This window comes from Mandrillus leucophaeus, unplaced genomic scaffold, assembly GCF_000951045.1.
Source record: "Mandrillus leucophaeus isolate KB7577 unplaced genomic scaffold, Mleu.le_1.0 Scaffold131, whole genome shotgun sequence".
Lineage (NCBI taxonomy): Eukaryota > Metazoa > Chordata > Mammalia > Primates > Cercopithecidae > Mandrillus > Mandrillus leucophaeus.
The window spans coordinates 2,109,579-2,130,485 of record NW_012101266.1 but is presented as its reverse complement, the minus strand read 5'-3'; the positions used below and the strand labels follow the sequence as shown (position 1 = coordinate 2,130,485).

Here is a 20,907-nt window from a genome sequence, read left to right as displayed (position 1 = left end):
CACCATTCTCCTGCCTCAGCCTCCCGGGTAGCTGGGACTACAGGCGCCCGCCACCACGGCCAGCTAATTTTTTGTATTTTTAGTAGAGATGGGGTCTCACCATGTTGGCCAGGCTGGTCTTGAACTCCTGACCTCAAGTGATCTGCCCACTTTGGCCTCCCAAAGTGCTGGGATTACAGGCATTAGCCATCTTGCCTGGCCATAAGTTACTGATAATTCTTGTTCCTGAAACGGGAGAAGAATCCTTATCACGTGTGTACGCATGTGTGTGTCTCCTTACTTTTTTCTTACTCAGAAAAACAACAGTGTGTGTTGGCATAACCAGTAGGCTGGCACACAGTTGATGAGAATACTATAGCCACAGACTAGCTCTTAGGGGAACAGTGCCTTCAAGGGCAGTGCTGTGCCACTGTCTGCAAAAACTGGAATCAGGCCTTGTGTTGTTGAACACACTGAGGAAGCTGGCAGAAGACACCAAGGTGTAATGGGCAGGAGGGAAGCATGTGGGCTGTTCATGACTATGGAGCTTTTTTAGAGGAATCAAGCTTTTCTGTCGGCTCCTGGCAGGTTCCTGGTAGTGTCATCTATCTGAAGATAAACCCTACCTCCACCACCCACACACAGAGAAGTCTTGATTGCAGTTCCCGTGTGGGTCCTCTGGGTGTCTTCACACTCACAGATTTGTTTATTATTTTTAATGAACTTGGCATTTCTCTGAGGCTGATTTAATGGTGCCCATTAAAAAGATGGCAGCTCCAGAGTTTCTTCATTGTAGAGCTGGCATTTCACCATGTGAGGAGGTAATTCTGTCTTCCTACCTGTGAGGCTTATTTTCTAAATCTCCCAAACTGGAGTGTTTTTAGTTGCAATGTTAAAGTTGAAATAAATCTTTATGCACTAGTTTCTGTTCACCTTAAAGGGTAAAGAACTTTGCAGATTAGAGCTACAGTTGACCTTTTCCTAGTTCTTCCACTTTTTTTTTTTTTTTAAAGGCAGGATCTTCCTGTGTCACCCAGGCTGAAGTGCAGTGGTGAGATCATAGTTCACTGCAGCCTTTAACTCCTAGGCTTAAGCGATCCTTCCACCTCAGTCTCCCAAGTAGCTGGAACCACAGGATTGTGTCACTACACCCAGCTAAGTTTTGTATTTTTCTTAAGAAATGGTTTTGCCATGTTGCCTAGGCTCTTTTCCGAACCCCTGGGTTCAAGTGATCCTTGCCTCCCGACCTCCCAAAGTGCTGGGATTATAGGCGTGAGCCACCACCCCGGCCTTTTCCACTTCTTTCTGTGTCCTCTAATCATGTTGATTCTGGTACCAAGATAAAGAAGACCCTAGTTTAGAGAGATACAATGCATTTTTGAGTTGGGTTAAATTGATTAAATGACTTACTTGATGTCATTGATAAACTCTAGGGCAGAGATTCTTACACTTGGCTGCACATGAGAATCTCTTTCAAAAACCCAGGTGCCTCAGGTGCCCCAGGCCTACTCCAGACTAATTAAGTCAAAATCTCTGAGGGTGAGACTCAGGTATAAGTATTTTTAAAACCTCCTCAGATGCTTCCAACATATAGCCAGTTTAAGAACCTGTACTCGAGAACATGGCTCTCAGCTGGGGGCAGTTTTGCCCTGCCCGCAGGAGACATTTGGCAATATCCAAAGACAATTTTAGCAAACTGGGAGGGGTTTTATTAATTTAAATTTAGTGGGAGGGGTTATTCATGGGTAGAAGACAGAGATGCTTCAAAGCATCCTACAATGCACCCAGCAGCTCCCCATAACAATTATGTGGGCCAAAATATCAGTAGAACCAAGGCTAAGAAACAATGCTCTAGAAAAATCAGGCTAAAGAAATGCCAGAGCAATGTATATGCCTGCTGTAAGGAAATAATAGCATGTAGAAGTTTACATTTTTAGCCACCTGGCAAGATAATAAAAAGGAAGTGGTTTCGTCTCTGCCCTTTGAGTCTCTTCTGCATCTGCCATCACGGAGGCCTTTCCTTGTGGCCGGTGCACCTCCTGGTTCCGATTTCTTGGGTAGGACTTCTTCTTGCAGTTCCGTAAGTTTATTGTACTTGAATGGCTTGGAAGAAGACCAAAGTTAAGAATGTTAACTTTGTATGTAACCCATAGAAATTAGCCAAGATAAATAATTTTTAAATAAGCTTTTAAATTGTTTTGACCTGATATAAAGTTTTCTAAAATTACAGAATTAACCATTTGAAAGTGATTATATAAGAACTTATATAAGAAATCTGATTTTGTGTGCTGTAGAGACTTCTTTTTCTTCTTTCTTCCTTTTGATTAGATAAGAGGAGGCTAAGAAAGGCATTTTTTAATTGTATCAAAATCAGTTTTGTTTCATTTTGAGATATTCAGGAATGCTTTCATAGCAGGTTATATTGACCTATATCATCAAATATTTACCTTATATAATTATTATTATTATTATTATTAATATCATCATTTGAGATAGAGTCTTGCTCTGTCACCCAGGCTGGAGTGCAGTGATGTGATTTTGGCTCCGCCTCCCAAGTTCAAATGATTCTCCTGCCTCAGCCTCCCAAGTAGCTGGGATTACAGGCACAGGCCACCATGCTGGCTAATTTTTGTATTTTTGTAGAGACGGGGGTTTCACCATGTTGGCTGGGCTGGTCTTGAACTCCTGACCTCAAGTAATCTGCCTGCCTTGGCCTCCCAAAGTGCTGGGATTACAGCCCTAGTTCTAGAACAGAAAGCTGATATAGGGCATTAAAGGTACCCAGCCTGCCTTATATAATTAATATCACGATCTTTGTGTCCTCTGGACACATCCACTTTTCCAGAGTGTGGGACACATAAAAGATCTTTGTCATAAATAAGTTGTGTTTTTTTCTTGTATGCAGTTGTCAAATTTAGTGTTTAATCAAGGTGGTGAATTTAATTGATTTATCACCTTGATTAATTATATAAATTATAGTCAAACATTAATTATAATCAAACTGTTTTCTTCCCAAAAACTGATGAAAATAGATGGTCACAGCTCTCGAAATACTCTGAATTCATTGATCTTTCGCAGATGATTGATTGACACTTCCTTTTTTTTTCAGTTTATCCCTTTAAATGGGGATTTCAGGTGATACCTTTAATGCTCTGTATCAACATTTTGTTCTAAAACTGATTTTTTTTTTTTTTTTTTAAGATAGATCTCCCTCTGTTAGCCAGGCTAGAGTCTGGAGTGCAGTGATGTGATCATAGCTCACTGCAGCCTTGACCTCCTAGGCTCCAGCAATCCTCCCACCTCAGCTTCCTGTGTAGCTGGGACTATATGCATGTGCCATCATGCTTGGCTAATTTATTTTTATTTTTATTTTTTTGTAGAGATGCGGTCCCCCTATGTTGCCCAGGCTGGTCTTGAACTCCTAGGCTCAAGTGATCCTTGTGCTTCGGCCTCCCAAAATGCCGAGATTACAGACATGAGCCACTGTGCCTAGCCTACAACTAAATTGATGTACATATGAATCTGGGGTGATACCTGTTACAGTTTTTCAGTTTTTTTCCTCTTCCCCCCATCCTCCTGCCCCCTCCCCTCTCCTGTCCCTCTTCCTGCTCCTCCCCTTCCTCCTCACCATCTCATGAACCCTTGACTCCAGTGTAATGCAGTTTATTAATTCAGTAAACATTTCAGAACCTACCATGTGCATTTTGCATTAATTACTATACTGGTTTTAAAAATTGTTTTAGCCTATTATAGGGTTATTTGAGACACTAAGCCAATACTCTTACGTGTTCAGGTCCCTTTGACTTCCAGTGGTTGGAATGTTTTAAAATAAGACTAGAAGAATAACAGCTCATATAATATTTGGCTTGAATATTCCTTCAGTTTTGGAACAACATACCTGTTTCTTCATTGAATGTTAGCAGTGACTACATAATTCAAGGGATACTTTAATTATAGTCTAATCCTGGCTTTTGTAGCTGTGCTTTTAACTTAATTTATAATTGCATTAAAAGTATTCCTGGCCAGGTGTGGTGGCTGACACCTATAATCCCAGCACCTTGGGAGGTGAAGGTGGGAGAGTCACTTGAGCCCAAGAGTTCAAGGCTGCAGTGAGCTGTGATGGCACTACTACACTTCAGCCTGGGCAATGAAGTTAGATCCTGTCTCTGAAATAAGATAAGATGAAATAAAATAATACTTTTGGATGTGTAAACATTTGGGTTTTTCTTCTGGCTTTGGAGCTTGTAGACTAACATGAGGTTTTGAGAAAATAATCAGTTAATGCTGTAGAGACCCTTTCCTAAAAACTTGATTTAATGAGAACCATTACAAGGTGTGCTTAATAACAAGGCAGCTGTTGATGGTCAAATTTTCTCCTATCTGAGAGTCTGAGTGAGTGTGCATATGTTGAGTGTGTGGTGTGTGTGTGTATGTACATACATGTTGTGGGAGAGTTCTCTGCTAGAATTGGGGAACAAGATGGAGAGAAACATAATTAAATGAGTGCTTAAGGATTGAGTGGATTAAGCCCAACTACCCTGGAACTTCTCTGGTTTCTTGGTAACCAGGCTTAGTATGGGTTATTTCTATGTATATTGGTGTACCTTTTATTCTATTGTGCTTGACAGTACGTTCTTTATGTTAAAGCATGCCGAGGTGGATTTGTAGCCCCTGTCTAGATATTTTCTAGAATAGGATCTATTTGTCTATGCATGTGGAAAGAACTGGTTTGGTTTAGGGAGTACATAATTAACAAGGTGGGACAGGAGTTACTAGTTTTCAATTGTTTGAAAGATGTGAAAGAGGGATTAGACATATTCTGTGTATCCCGAAGGCACAGCACCAGAACCAGTGGATTGAAGTACGGGAAAACAGATTTCTGTTCAGTTCAAGGAGTGTACGAAGAGATCACGAACCATGGGTTTGTGGTGGGGTGGATGGAGTGCAGAAATTGTCTTTCAGTGGAGGTTGTCATGATGACTACTGGGAGGGGACACAGGGCATTCAAGTAGTAGACTGGGAATAGACGTTGGACTAGATGATTTTTAAGGCTGATTTCAATCTAGCCACTCTGTGATTTTTAGGACACATTATATCCGCTGGAAAATGAAAAGTGAAGATAAATCTGGCATTTGAAGAGGAATTTCAGGTTCATTGGCTCAGGGTCCCTAATGGCTTTTTCTCTCCGACTTCTTCAAGTCCTCCTGCAATTATACTCTTTCTCTTGTACATCAGTTTCTTTCCATGTATGGAAACATCCCTATTACCATCAGAACATGCCTTTTTATCACCCTTCTTAAAAACCAAATGAAAGAAATTTCTATGTTCGATGTAGCCTTCCAGCGCTATGGCACTTCTCTCCTGCCCATTCTGGCAGAACTTCTTGAAGACTTGTCTCCTGGAGTGTGTGCAATCTCCCCTTCCTGCCACCCCTCCCCACTGCACCACGCCTCAAAAACCCTTTCTATTAAGGTCACCAAAGGCCTCCATTGTAAGAAATTCCATGGCCTATTGTAGTCCTCGTCTTTTTCAGCCTCTCAGTAGTAGTTGGCATCATCCACCCTGGCCCCCTTCTTTTTCTTTTTGCAGTATGCCCTTGTAACCACCCCGCCCCCTCACTGCCCCTTGAAGCACTGTCCTGACTTGACTTCCAGGGCATCATATCGCCTTTTTTTCTCCTACCTCAATAACTGTTCTCTCCAAGGGCCTCTGCAGATGGAATTACCCCAGGGCTCAGTCATTGACTTTCTTCTCCATACTACACTGTTTCTAGGGTTCTTAACCTGCTAAAAACAAACAAACAACAACAACAAAAAAAACTAAACTAAAAAAGACTAGACTTTATCCAAGTCTAGTTAATTCAGAACCTTTGGGGAAGACTTGTGAGCATCAGTTTTTGTTTTGGTTTAGTTTGAATTGGTTTTTTTGTTCATTTTTTTGTTACTGGGCATACCAGCGTACAGCCAGGATTGAGAATATCAATGATTTCTAGTCCTGGGGGATAAATACCAAATACTAATAACTTCCAAATTAATGTATTTAACACATTTTTCCCAGACTCCAGACGTGATAATTCTGTTGTCTGTTTTACATTTCCACTAGAAATAGGCATCTTAATTGCGTGCCCCTTCCCCCACACTGGCTCCTTCTTGGGTTTGCCCTTCATGCACACAGCTCTCAGGCCACAAGCCCAGGAGACATCCTGATTCCTCTGTTACCTCATTACACAGCTCACCAGGCAGCAAGCTCTTTCCACTTGCCCTAGCAAATATGCACATCCTAAATCTCACTGCTTCTCCCACCACCACTTCTCTTCTGGGTATACTCAGGAGCCTCCTAACTCCTGCATCCTCTTGCACTGTCACTCTCACAGTCCGTATGCAGTCAGAATGGTCTTATCACTGATGACAGTCATTCCCTTGCCCTGCCATGGCTTTCCATTCCAATGGACAAACTCCCCACTCCTTACCAGGAACTACAGGTTCCCCTTCATGTGGCCTCTGTCCAATTCTGCGAACTCGTTTCCTCCCACTCCCTCCTTCCCTGCCCGTCAGGCCACACTAACCACCATGCTGTTCCTCAAACTTCCCAAGCTCCTTCCTCCTACTTCAGAGCCTTTGCACACACCCCTCCCTCTGCCTGGAAGCCTCTTCCCCATAGGTTGTTCCTTGGCTCTCACCCTAATTTTTCTCCAGTTTCTGCTCAGATATTACCCCAGGAGAAAGCCCATCCAAAATGCTCCTCTCTCCCACCCACTCTGTAGCCCCTGCCTCTGGTTTATTTTTTCCCTCCACAGCATTTATCTCACTCAAAAATCCTGTTTTTCTGGCTATTTTGTTAGAACTTTTGTCACTGCTCTATCCCCAGGACCATCAGCAGTGCTCACACGCAGTAGATGACGTATACATACTTGTGGCTGAATGATGAAGTACTACTCCTTAAGTAGTAGTCCCAGGACCTAGGCGTTTCATCACTTCTCTGGCCCTTGACCCCTTTTCCAGCCTCTGAGCAGACCATGCTGGCTATGGCCAGGATCTCCTGCTAAGTTTATCTCAGAACCTACCCTCTTCTTGCTGCCTCCCATTTGGCCCCGTGCTGTTTACCAGAAATACACAGGCATGGAGAAGTTGAGCAACCTCTGGCATTTTAGTGCTAGGTGGGGACCTTTCTCTTCTCTTCCTGACCATTCCAAACGAGTCCACACTGCTCCCGTTTTCTGTAGACAGACTGGTCCTCGATAATCCACTTTCCTGATTTTCCTCCCCCTTTTCTCTTTGCCCCTCATTGATCTTCTTTGCAGGCTCCTTCCCCTTTGTCCAATATCAAAATGTTGATATTTCTTGGTCTCTACCTGGATTCTCTGCCCTTCTTATTCCACTCTCTCCCTGGTGACCCTGCCCTTTCCTAGGGTTTCAGATTCTCTACATGCCGGTGACTCCCAAACTTATATTCCAGGCCCAAGCTCTTGTCTAAGTTCTAGACCTGGGTGTCTAGCTAGAAAATGTTCTTTGGTATCTCGCAGGCAACTCAAATTTGATGTGAAGAAAGCTGAACTTGCCTTCTCTTTCACTTTTCCCCTTAGTCAATGACCCAGGTAACTATCTCGAAACCTGGAAGGCTTATTCTTCTGGCCTTACCCCTATGCCCAATCAATTGCCAGTATTGTCAGTTCTCCCGGTGAATAGCTGTACACTCTATATACCGCCAGTCACTGTGCACTGCCACTAACTAAGACCAAGCCACTGCCGCCATCTCTTTCCTAGGTTACTTTAAGGGCAGTTGCACCTAGTCTAACGTCCTGTGCTGCTATTGGCTTTCATAAAATGTCCATCTCATTGCATCATCCTTTGCTTAAGATGCCTCATTAGGCCAGGTGCGGTGGCTCATGCCTGTAATCCCAGCACTTTGGAAGGCTGAGGTGGGCAGATCACGAGGTCAGGAGATCGAGACCATCTTGGCTAACACGGTGAAACCCCGTCTCTACTAAAAAATACAAAAAATTAGCCAGGTGCGGTGTTGGGTGCCTGTAGTCCTAGCTACTCGGGAGGTTGAGGCAGGAGAATGGCGTGAACCTGGGAGGCAGAGCTTGCGGTGAGCCGAGATCGCGCCACTGTACTCCATCCTGGGCAACAGTGTGAGACTCTGTCTCAAAAAAAAAACAAACAAAAACAAACAAAAAAGATGCCTCATTAGAGTTTTGATAAAATCTAAACTTTTTAACAGGGCTTATAATATCCTGAATAATGTGTTCCCAAACTGACTGCTTTTCTTGGAGTTTCTCGGAAATATCTGCCTCCCTCAAGCACACCCCCACCCCACCCTGCATACATACACATCACTCTTCTGGCCACTTGTCAGTCATTTACCCTAGAGTCTAACATAGGGCACAGTAATGCCTTAATAAATATTTGTTGCATAAATGTAGGAAGGCAGTGGTCCTGGATTGTAATTGTGTGTCCTCAAATTTTAATTTAATTTACCTTAAAAATGTAAAGGTTTCCAGAGTCAAAAGTTGCTGTTTTGTTTTATAGTGCTGTGTATGTTTCCCTCCACTCTGTAGTTTCCAGAGGGTTATTAAAAATGGAACTAAAAGAAGTATGTGGGCTTCTGTTAGCAAATCAGTTTTAATCTGTACTCTTTGGCCGTTGAGTGCTGAGCTTAGGAGGCTACCAGATGGGGACACAGGAACCAAATCACCTTTGCTTCCCAGTGAGGAACGGGGGCGTAAATTGGCTGAATAGACTTCTGCAGTAAAACTCCTTCAACTTGAGCTTGTGTAAGCCAGGATCAAAATACCTGAGACTTGTTGAGACTTGTCTAGACTGTTTATTAAACTTTCAAACCTGTTTGGGAAGAAGGCTTGGAACAACAGTAGGTTTGGGCTTGTGAAGTAAATCTTATTTAAAGGAAATAAACAAAAGCTTAATCATGTTTACTTTGTAACAATATAGGTAAAACTGTTGGTTGCTGTTGTAATGAATCTAAAAAAGAATAGAGAATGTTTTTTTTCCTTAGAAGTTCCAGGTTCAACGACGAAACCCCAAAAATACAAAAATTAGCCAGGTGTGTTGGCTGGCGTCCGTAATCCCAGCTACTCGAGAGGCTGAGGCAGGAGAATCACTTGAACCTGGGAGGTGGAGGCTGCAGAGAGCCAAGATCGTGCCACTGCACTCCAGTCTGAGCCATAGAGCAAGACGCCATCTCAAAAAAAAAAAAAAAAAAGTTCCAAGTTCAATATTCCCAACTTCCCCCTCGGGGCTGGGAGCTCCTGGGTGAGGTTTCTAAGTCTCCATCCTCTCAGAACTCCTATCTTTAATTTCTTCTTGCATAGATCAGAGGGGCCTCCGAGTCACTGCTGAGTCACAGGGATAAGCAGAAAGGGAATGACACACTTCCTGCCCCAAGTTCTAGGGAGTTTTTAGGGTTTGTTTTTCTGTTTCGCTTTGAAGATTCCCTGAAAAGACAGAAGATTGCCCCAGCTGCCTCCTGATTGGCAGCCTCTATTTATTTATATGATTTCATAGGATATCCTCTCTGCTATACCTTGTAACTCACAGGGTTTTTGAAACCTTTTCCCCTTATCACAGCAGTATTACATGTTTGTGTAGTGTATTTATCAACTACAATTTGACCAATTTAAAAAAAAAAAAAAAAAGAGGCACTCTTTATTGTCACTACCCAGAAAAAAATGTATTGTGAATATCGCCATTCCAGTCTCTTTTCTGTGTGCTTATAGTTTTCTCTTTAAAAACTGCATATGGCTGGCTGGGTGCGGTGGCTCACGCCTGTAATCCCAGCACTTTGGGAGGCCGAGGCAGGCAGATCACAAGGTCAGGAGTTCGAGACTAGTCTGGCCAACATAGTGAAACCCTGTCTGTACTAAAAATACACAAAAAATTAGCTGAGTGTGGTGGCGGGTGCCTGTAATCCCAGCTACTCAGGAGGCTGAGGCAGGAGAATCTCGTGAATCTGGGAGGCGGAGGTTGTAGTGAGCCAAGATCGTGCCACTGCACTCCAGCCTGGGCAACAGAATGAGACTCTGTCTCAAAAAATAATAATAATAATAATAAATAAAAATAACAATTATATATGGTTTTATGGTCTAATATAATTTCTTCGCTTTTATGTATTATTTTGTAGCCTTTGTGAAGAGTTCTCATGTTATTAATACTCTGCAAGATCAGTTTTAAAGATTGCATTACTGGCCAGGCACAGTGGCTCACACCTGTAGCCCTAGCCCTTTGGGGGCCTGAAGCAGGAGGATTGCCTGAGGCCAACGGTTCAAGACCAACCTGGCCAACACAGCAAGACGCTGTCTCTTAAAAAATAAAAAATAAAAAAATAAAGACTGCATTACATGCAATTATATGGATGTGCCATAATTTACTTACCCAGTCCCCATGTGGATACTTAGGCTCTAAAAGTTTTCATACAGGGTCATTATCATAACCTCATGCAGCTTCCTTGCACTTGTCCACAGTTCTGTCTCTTTCATGGGATATATTCCTGTAAGTGGTTCAAAGGGCCTGTGAAGTTTTCAGGTTTTTGATCTTTATTGTCACTTTGCCTTCCAGACGTTTGTCCTGTTTTACATTCCCGCCATATAATGTAAACTCCTTACCATGTCTTGTATGGTCTACATATTCTGGCCTTTGCCTAACTCTCAGCTGCTTCCCGCACCTTTCCTCCCCTTGCTTCCATCACTGTAGCCGCACCAGGCCCTATAACCTCCTTCCCCTGAAGCATGCCTGGCTTGTCCTGTCTTGGGCTGTAGCACTTGCTCTTTCTACTGCCCAGACCATTATTCCTGTGGCTTTCAGCATATACCTCCGATGCCACTTCTGCTAGAGTGGTCTCCGTCAGAACCCCCTGTTTATTTTTGCCCTAGCACCTTTCATAATCTGTCCTTTATTTATGTATGTGCTTACTGGTCTGCTGCCACTTTTTCCCACTGAATGTCAGTTTTGTAAGACAGGCAACCCCTTATATTTCATTTCCCATGTCCCCAGCATCTAAGTCAGTGCCTGCCATTCAGTAGGTACTGGGTAAATGCAGGTGGATTCATTGAGGCTGAATGAATGAAGACATCTCCCTGTCGTCTAGGAATGTGTGGTGTAATAGGGTAGGGCTGATGAGGTGTGTATAGTGATGGTTACCTCTTGGAGCCAAACATGGCTGTCTCTTGGAGCAAAATGTGGGAAATGCTGTAAGTGTTCAAATATCATGGAGATGCAGAAGTGGGAACCAGTGACTGGCTACAGTGTCATGAAAGGCTTCGTCTGAGCTGAGCCTTGGGAGACTGGCAGTGTTTTGCAGCTGGTGATGATGGAAAGAATCCAAGGGGCTGAGGAAAGCGGGTGAGCAGAGGCCCAGAGGCAAAACGGTGGGGGCAGGCCTGGGGATTGCTTTAAATCCTATGTTGACTCATGGACTTGGACCCCTGAGCAGCAGGGAAGCATTGCATGTTCCTCATCAGAGGGTGACATGGTGAGTGAGGATATGGAAGTGCTTTTTAAACTTAATTCTAGGTACACATGGCAATGTTAAGGGTGATCAGGCTGTGCTTTGGGAAGCATGAGGACAACTAAGTAAGAGGCACAGGAAGTTCAGGCCAGAGGATGAGCCTGAAGGAGTTGGGGTGATGGGGCTGGAGATGAGGAGAAGGCAGAGGAGTGTTTTGGAGGTGAGGAAGGAGAGTGGGACCCACGATGACACTGAACCGGAGAGTTTTAGTTTGCATGACTGATGGGAAGATGAGACATGGAGCCCTAGAAGAGCTGTTTGGAAGTAAGAACACTTATGAATTTAGTTTTGACCCATCCCTTTACTGAATTAGTGAGCCTCTTCCAGATTAAACCAGCCCATGTGCCCTCCTTTGTCCTGAAGGGGCTTGGGTAACAAGAAGATAGAAAAGAGGAGACAGAAGTATATACCACAGGATGGGGGCTCGGGCTCCCATGGCCTCTTCCTCCTCTGTAAGAAGAGGACTGCATTTGTGGAAAGGGGAAATGAGGCTCCAACTCCTTTCCAGGAGACGAGATGTTTCCTGGAAATGTCTGTTCCCAGGCCCCCATTGGGAATGATTTGCCGCCAGCCTTGTCGTTGAGTAAATTTGTTCATGTTGTTAGCCTGAGGCAGATGGGGGCGGATGGGTGTTTACTGTGGAGTACATGAACATGTGGGCTCAGGGTACAAATGGGAAGAGGCCCAGAACTCCGTGACACATCATATTTCCCCCACAAACATTCAAAAATGATGTGTGCTTTTCTTAGGGAAAAAAAATCAAAGGGAAAGTACTCAAGACATATTATAATTCTGATTGCTGTCTAAATTGAAAAAGGTTTTTTGTTTTGTTTTTGTTTGTTTGTTTTTTGGGGCAGAGTCTCGCTCTGTTGCCCAGGCTAGAGTGCAGTGGCACGATCTCTGCTCACTGCAACCTCTGCCTCCCGGGCTCAAGCGATTCTCCCGCCTTAGCCTCCCAAGTAGCTGGGACCACAGGTGCCCACTACCACAACTGGCTAATTTTTGTATTTTTAGTAGAGACGGGGTTTCACCATGCTGGCCAGGCTGGTCTCGAACTCCTTGCCTCAGGTGATCCACCTACCTCAGCCTCCCAAAGTGCTGGGATTACAGACGTGAGCCACCGTGCCCAGCCGTGTTATCTTACTTAAGCTTTACAGCAACCCTAGGAAGGAGGTTATTATTATACTCATTTTACAAATGAAGTGACTGAGGCCCAGAGAAATTAAGTTACTATCTCAAGGTCATACAGTAAGTGGCAGAGATTAACTTGAACTCAGATATGTCCAACTGTAAGCTGTTACATTATAATACATGAGCTTAAGAAAAGAAACTTCTTCTGAAAGTGTGAGAAGATATATTAATGTCTGGCTAAGTGAAGTAAGATGAAAGAAAAGAAAGGGAACAGGTCTCCCTGCAGGGAAGAAACAGACCATAAGGAAGATCAACCCAGCTGGACTTGAAATAGCTTCCAGGGAAGAACCTGAGCAGTTTCTAAACATTTTAAAATATAATCTAAAACGACAGTATACTTACCTTGTTCAAAAGTCAGAATGTAAAATATATAGAGTGGAAAAGCTCTTTCTCATCTTTGCCACCCACTGCAATTTTGACCCTCGACCCTTGCCCTCGCTTCCAAGAGACAACTTGGCCTCCCAAAGTGCTGGGATTATAGGCGTGAGCCACTGCGTCCAGCCTGGAAAAGTTTTTGAAACTTATTTTTCAAAACAAAAATGTGGTTTGAAAATACCCACATGGGTAAAACTACGTAATGAGAAAGCTCTCTGTCCTCTAGAGAGGGAGTGGAGAGTACAAGTGCTTGGCTAGCATTCTCTGGAATGCTGTCTTTTCAAGAAACCACCTTCTGCTACCTTAAAAACAAAAGGAGGTTTAACAGAATGCAAATGGAAGTGAAAATGGGAGAGGCACAGATGAGAAGCCAGCAGAACTTGGTGAGTAAGTGACCACCCAAACCAAGGGAGGAATCAGTGATGACCGAGTGACAAGGTTGTGAAGGGAGCCAGAGAGGTTAAAACAGAGAGAAAAAAATAACTGGTTGGTGATGGAGGGAGGATGAGAAATTTAACTTGGGAAATATCATATGTTGCCTTATTAACCAGAATTTCTAGAAATTTACAGAGAAATTTACCTTACAATTGGATAGTTTTTCTTGGCAAATTGAGAGTTTAATTAGTTTAGTATTTTATTACTAGGGATCATGTTCAGTTTTACATGAGGTTTTGGGATGGAAGAATGCTATAAAATGTCAGGACTCTGTTTATATTCAGTTCAGTAGAGAATAAACCACATTCAAGTGCCAGCATGTTTATTGCAGCCAGCACTCAGTGTTTCTTTGCTTTCTAAATGCTGATTTAGTGTTTTCATTGGTGGTGCAAGTGTGAAGAGAGACTTGAGCATGAATCATAGGAAGAGAGACGTAGATGCTCATTCTGCAGGCCTAGGACCCAGTGAGTGCCGCAGCTGTGCTGCTCACGGCTAGTGGTGGGATTCTGGGCATGCCTTTCAGCCTCCTTGGATGGCCTTGTTTTCCTCACTTGTGAAATGAGGTTAGATGGTATTGGCGGTCTTACCAACACCCAAGTTATCTGATGCTAAGAGAAATTAGAGGACAATCTTCTTTTTTTGCTTCTAACAATAACATTTTTACACAATTTATACTTAAAACATAGAAACAAGTACTACATGATAGAAAGGCCTACCTTCCCACACTTACCTTTTGTGCAGCCCATTTGAGTGGGTAACCTGAATGGCAGCTGTGATGATGACAGACCTGAGCAGTCTCTGCCCCAGTGCTGGCCCTCAGCAGCAGCTGTTCACACTGCTTAACTCATCACTGTACCTGGCCTCAGGAGGTCTTTTGCCTTTCTATTAAATAGAAACGTGTTCTTTCTGTTTTCCATACAGTTTACTATTTGTGCTTTCTGTCTGGTGAATCATGGATGCTTTTGCGATATGATATGAAGAGAAAAAAGCCAGCAGACATAGGCTTATATCCCAGCATTCTGCTGAACAGATACGTTAACTTTATGGAGCTGGGTTTCCGCATCTGTAATCCAAGGATAATGATGCCCACCTCCCAGGGTTTTGGCGAGGACTGAGTGGACCACAGTGAGAGCACCATGCACACTGTGGACATCTCCAGGTGCTTAGCAGCAGGATTTCCCCAGCCTTGTCTAGACATGGACCATGCAAGGCCATGTCTAGACAAGGTTGGGGAAATCCTGTGCCATGCAAGGCCTCCATTATGTGAGAAGTGAGTCTGACCATCCGCTGTCTCTGTTAGAACATCTGGAAAATGCTTCTGAGCATATTGTTTATCTCAGTCACCGAGTCTCCTGGAATAATTCCTTCTCAGCCTGCCTTCCTCCCTGCTTCACCAATGACTCTTTCCTCTTTGAAGAAGAGGAGAGAGAGAAAGAAGAGTAAGTTAAATAGAGGAGGGGGAAGCTCTGATTAGCACCATGGTTTAGGGAGGCCATTGAAAGAGTTAGCATGGGTGGGATTCAGCATATGGAGGAGGGTACAGAGAGGACTGATGGGAAGAGAGAAAGGTTGAACAGAAAGAAAATGAAATTAATCTTGGCAGCCATGGCATTAAGCACTAGGGATTAGGGAATGTCCTGGGAATGCCAAAGCATAAAGGCCAAGGTGTTTTGTAGACATTTCCAGTTCTGTCTGAAGCTGTAGAATTAGATAAAATAAACAAATGAAAGTGTCTTTTTTTTTTTGCAGACACAAATGTCATCACTGTTTTGATGATTTGTTGAATGTGCTGCTGATAAGGATGTGGGTAGCTATAAAGGAAACATTTTTCTTGGGGTATGTGACAAGCAGTGGATGAAACTAGGCCAGTGAGAGCATGTGTGTCTAGAGATTGTTCTGGGAGGGTAGGGGTTAGGCCTCATGGCCTCTCCTCTCAGCCCTGCCCTATTGTGCAGGGTCCTGTTGAATATGCTGCTTAACCTCTCTGCTCTGACACTCACTTTGGAAACTGGGATTGCCACCCACTTTCTCTGGGTGTGGGGAGAGTGAAATGATGTAAGTGATAGTCTCTTGCTCTGAGATGCTGAGATAATGTGGAGCACACACACACGGAAGAGAAGGATCTGATTTTCTCATGGCCGCCATCATGTGTTTGCAGAGAGATAGAGAAGTACCAGATAAGATGGCCGCAGACTTCCCTAATGACAGCTTATTTGCTGTTATTGTGACACTCCAGAGTGCCTCCATAACTGGCAGTGCCAGTTGCACTCTCAGGGGCTGGGGGTTAGGGGTTGGGGTACAGATTACCCCTGTGCTTCTGCTGCAGAGCTGTGCTCACCAAGAAAGAGGCCAAGAGCCACCTATATTCCTGACCACAAATTGCTTTCACAAAGCTGGGTCTGGACAGATTCTTCAGCCACTAGGCCACCAGGCAGGGCTCCTAGGGCTGGAAGTTCTGGCTGCCTGCTCTCTCCTCCTTGCTTTGAAGCATGGGTGATGCATTCACATTGGGCGACCATCACAATGTTGATCCCTGAACCTACCTAGAGTGTCTTAATTCACAAGTCCTATGGAAGCATGGAAGTGCTGTGCGCAGTCATATCTACAAAGAGATATTAGCTTTTTTTTTTTTATTCTGTAAGGTTTGACTGCTTCACAAATACTTACTTGAGACTCTCCCTGCTCTGTAGCCTATGTCTGTGACTCTTCTTTCTTCCCAAATATAGTAGGATAAGCAGGATGCTAACTGCTGGGACTGGTTTAAACAGCACACTTTGAATAGATCGGGCGACATCCTGGGCACTCTAGTCTCAAGTGAGAGAAAAGGATGTCTTAGGGAAATGCCTGTGCAGATGCTCTGCTTTTTGTTCTCCTGTTTTTGGAGAGCTCTCTCCAAAACCAGGAGTTTCCTGCTGGGTGTAGTGGTGCCCACTGGATACATGAGGCTCCCATGTGCAGCCTCCTCTGCCCTTACCTCGTGTTGGCACCTTGCTGGTGCCTCCCCGACTGGGCCTACAGCATGTGTAAGGATGGCAGTTGTTTTCACGTAGGACTGCAGGATTCTTCCTCCAGCCTTCTCTTCCTGCAGCCTCACTGCACTGCCCCATCCTCCCCCAGCAGAACTGGAAAGAGTGGTTTCTGGTGACCACCTAGCCATGCGGCCACGACTGAGGTCACATTTTAGGGAAATGTGAGAGGCCTGTTCCTCTGTTTAGATGCAGTATTTCTGCTCTTTGTAACTTACCCTTGGAATTGCCAGTGAGTCACAGCCTGGGAAGTCCTTGTGATTTAGAGTCCTGCACTTCCAGGAAGAGCTTTCGCTTGACATCTTCTTTGACCCTTAGTCCCCGATGAAGTTTACATGGCATGAAAGACCAGTCAGAATTTGGGGAGATAACCCAAAAGAACACAAAAATATGGTTTCTAAGGTATAAGTGTCATATCACTCTGAGTTAGTCACATGATAATGTAGGCCAAAGACAATAAGAAATGTAGAGATATGTTTGTAAACTGGTGTTGATTTGGTATCTCTTTTGGCCTCCTTCCCAAATTAGTATTGGGCATTTGATTTTAATTTAGGTCAGTAATAATGCTCATTACTGCTTGAGAACTCTATGTGCATCAGGCAATATGTTAATTTGCTTCACGTGGTTCTCTTTAAATCTTAATAGCAATTCTGTGAATTTGATGATGTTATTCTCATCTTAAGAAGTGCAAAATTGATTGCTCAGGGGTGTTAAATAACTTGCACATCTACATAACCAGAAAGTGGCATAAAGAGACTGTGAACCAGGCCTTGGAGAGTTTGTCTATCTTCCACTTTTTTTTGCCAGGTGCCTGGTACATTCAAGGCAGAGTGTTATTGTTACAGAGTATAAAAATAAAATCAAGAAGCTTACCATATAGAGAGAGTAAGATAGATAAACAACCAAAGATAATATAAGGACAGCTGTGATAGATACCAAAAGTGTTACCAAGAAAGGTCAACCAAGGTGCAGTAGGGGCTAAAGGAAGAGGTTGAGATCATACATACCTAATTGGGGTCACCCAGGAAAAGCCTTCTTAGAAGTGGTGCACTTGAGGTGGATCTCATAGAACTGGCAGAATCTTACTTGGGGGAGTGGATAAGGAAAGATTTGTGGGTGGCAGTGACTGCTAAATGCCCAGGTAAATAAACAGGCTCCTAAAGAAACTATTAGATTGTGTATATGCATGTATGTGTGTGTGTATGTGTATGTGTATGTGTACGGGTGTATTGTGTATGCCTGGATACACTCATGCTTACATTCATTATGAAAACCTTATATACTCTTCCAAAGCAAAAGACTAATGATTTCAAGTAGCAGCGTTGTCCAAACTGTGTTCTCTAGTTCTCCTGAGAACAGAAACACCTCTGAGCAATACGTATTATTAATAGATGTTCATGTTTATACAAGTAGGAATGAGGTGTTTTTTTAATTTTCTTTTTTTCAGGCATCTGCGAATGGGGCCTCTCCCTGTTTTTTTTAGTTTTTTTTTTTTTTTTTCAAAGTATCTGTTTCTTTTTTCTAGCATGTTGAAACGTTAGACTTCCCGTTTCTGCTTGATTTTGAATATACTCCTGTTTGCTTGTCACAGGTAATCTTGCATTTCTAGGTAGTTGTAGTTTACAGGGAGCAAGTGCAGGCAGCAACCAGTCCATCCCTGTTGTGAATGTGGAGATCTCTCTGGACTCACAATTAAAGTCTACATAGTGCATTCCACTACAAGTGACGAAACCTGGCTCCCAGAATAACAAGCAAGACAACTCTCAAAGTGACTGTTGACCAGCGCCTTCTGTGCGTTTATGTAGTAAACTTATGGTACATTTTTCAAAAGGATAGTATATATTATTTTGAATTATTCTTGAGAAGGACTGAGTCTCCCCGAAGGTGATGCAGGTGCCGTAGTGTACACGTCAACAGGGTGGTTGCGTGCATTCCTCAAGTCTGTATGACTACCAAGATACTGTGAAGTTGTCCTTCTGATTGTATACGGGCAGAAAATGCTGAAACTAGGTGAGTTAAAACGGCCCTCAGAATATGTTTAGATGTGATGTCTTTGTTGAAATCTGATAAAATGTTCAGATGACTAACATGGTATTGCTTTCTTCAAGGAAATAATGTTTGGTCGTGGCTTTAGAGCTACTGTGTTCAACAAATCACTATTTTGTTTTGCTGTGGCTCTGGGTTTGAGGAACCAGTGTTAAGCTGAGGGAGGTATGAGTACTGTGGGTGGAAAAATGGCATTTCAAGTTTGCATGTAGCAGTTTCATTTGTAAAAGATAAAGGTTTGAAATGTTTCAGAGATGGGACTCTGAAAAGTTTGGATGGCTTTTTCACCCAGAGTTTCTCTTTTACATTTTCCATGCATTTATTAACTGTAGGACACCTCTGGTTCCCAGTGGTCTGGTAGCAGTGGTAACACCGTGGGGCAACCCGTAAACACAAGGGTGTTTATTTCTATTATCTCATTGGATAATTGTTTGAATATTGCTGTTACCATTTTCTCTTAACAACCAAAAAAAAAAAAAACAAAAAACTTACCTTACATATAAAGCATTTTGTACTTTTAAAATAACACCCTAGGTTTGTTTTTAGCCATACTTAATGTTTCACAAGTAGACTTAATTTTATTTTTAAAGTAAATTGAAAAAGTTATCAAGGATTGGAATAGAGTGTTTTAAATAGCCCTTAAAGTTATATTGGCATATATACACTTTTGTTCAAGTTGATGTATAATATTTGCTTAGGTTTACTTAAAATTGGTCTGCTCAACAGATTTTTTGGAGCGTAAATTTAATACTAGGAAAAAACTAGAACTTGGAAGACATAGGCGGGTGTTGGTATATCTAGTCTTTTGGTCCATTATTGAACCCTTGGCAGCCAATAAATATTATTTCATAGAGTCCTGACTTCTCTTGTATAGAATGTGGTCACCTGCATATCATTCATAGTAAATGTACGTTCGTCTACTAGATGCCTAGAGCTGTGCATGTAATCCTGTCGTGTGTGTGTGTGTGTCTGTGTGTGTTTGTGTGTGTGTGTGTGTGTGTGTGTGTGTGTGTATACTCGAGAGTCTGAGGCAGGAGAATCGCTTGAACCCAGGAGGCGGAGATTTCAGTGAGCCGAGAATCGTGCCACTGCACTCCAGCCTGGCGACAGAGTGAGACTCCGTCTCAAAAAAAAAAAAAAAAAATGGTTATGTGTCTGTGACTGTATGTCATTGCATATATACAGTTGAGATCAGAGCCAGCTTTGCTTGGGAGGGTTTTGTGGAAGAAATGAGTTTTGGGTAGAGTTCCAAAGGGAGGGTAGGTAGTGTACTTTGGCAGAAAGACGTGTACATAAAGCTTCCAAGGCTGGAGTGATTAAGTCATAAGCATTCAAGGGTAAGCATGAACCATTTGAGAACCAACTGTAAATTAGTGGTTGAAAATAGCCAGGCTAGAAGTGAAGGGGAGGCAAGGTTGTGCATGCCGAGCTGAGAACCGTAGTGGCAGATTGGCGCGTAGGAGCTTGTGTATTCTGTTCCTGGTAAATTTCACTCTTGGATATTAGCACATCCTGACCATGTTGCCATCTAGTGGAACTGGCTGAATTGGCTGTGGGAGCATCACCACCTTTTCCCACTTCAGGATAAACTCTAGTGTGATATTTTGGCAATAGGGAAACTTACTTCTCTTTTACCTAGGGATTTTAAATGAAGAGTGAGAGAGAGGAGGTGGGTGTAACTATGCTCTCCCCGGATGACATTAATTTAGATTCTGGAAATGTGGAGCTGAATGCTAATATAAGGAATTTCTCATAGACAATGTCTGGAGTCCAGGGTATGACTGCTGAGAGTGCTGGGTGTACATGTCCATCAGCTTAAGGCATGGAGCGAGCAGGAAGCGGTGCTTGGGAGGTTCTGCAGTGGAGTGAAAGCATACCGCATCTGGCTCTGGGCCCTTTATGTTTCACCTGGGCCGGCTTGTTTTTGTCATGTGGTTACAGAGTCCATCCCAGTGGCAGAGAGAGCCCTCTGACCATAAGCACCACAGCCCACAGACCCCAGAGTGAAGACACTATAAAGGTCTGTAATCCTTCTGCCCTCCCTTCTAGCCATCCATGGACGTATCTATTCAGCAAATACTTCTTGAATTATGTCCCAGGCACCTTCCAGGAACTAAGGCAGTGAACAAAGCAGATAGAAATCCCTGCTTTTGGAGAGCTGATATTCTAGGTGGGGACAATAAACATCAACAAAATAAATAAGTAAAATATATAGTAAGTGGAGAACCAAGTGCTAAGTAGAAAAAAGTATTTTCAAGCTGAAGAGGGAAATAGGGGTTGTTGCAGCGGGTGAGGGGGTAGAGGCAGGTAATTGTGGTTGCAATTGTGAATG

General features: G+C 43.2%; 1 protein-coding gene across 2 annotated transcripts in view; it reads left to right on the top strand.

The window, feature by feature from the left end:
* TNFAIP8 (tumor necrosis factor, alpha-induced protein 8) overlaps positions 1-20,907 on the top strand; it is a 131,564-nt gene that overhangs the window by 49,134 nt on the left and 61,523 nt on the right. Inside the window, exon 1 of one of the 2 annotated variants that reach the window (XM_011972849.1) lies at positions 17,899-18,539. The exons of the other annotated variant lie outside the window; for it this stretch is intronic. Coding sequence (XP_011828239.1) covers positions 18,527-18,539 — 13 coding nt within the window. The 5' untranslated portion in view covers positions 17,899-18,526. Of the gene's footprint in view, positions 1-17,898; positions 18,540-20,907 lie in introns of those variants that run through there. 2 annotated transcript variants of the gene reach the window in all.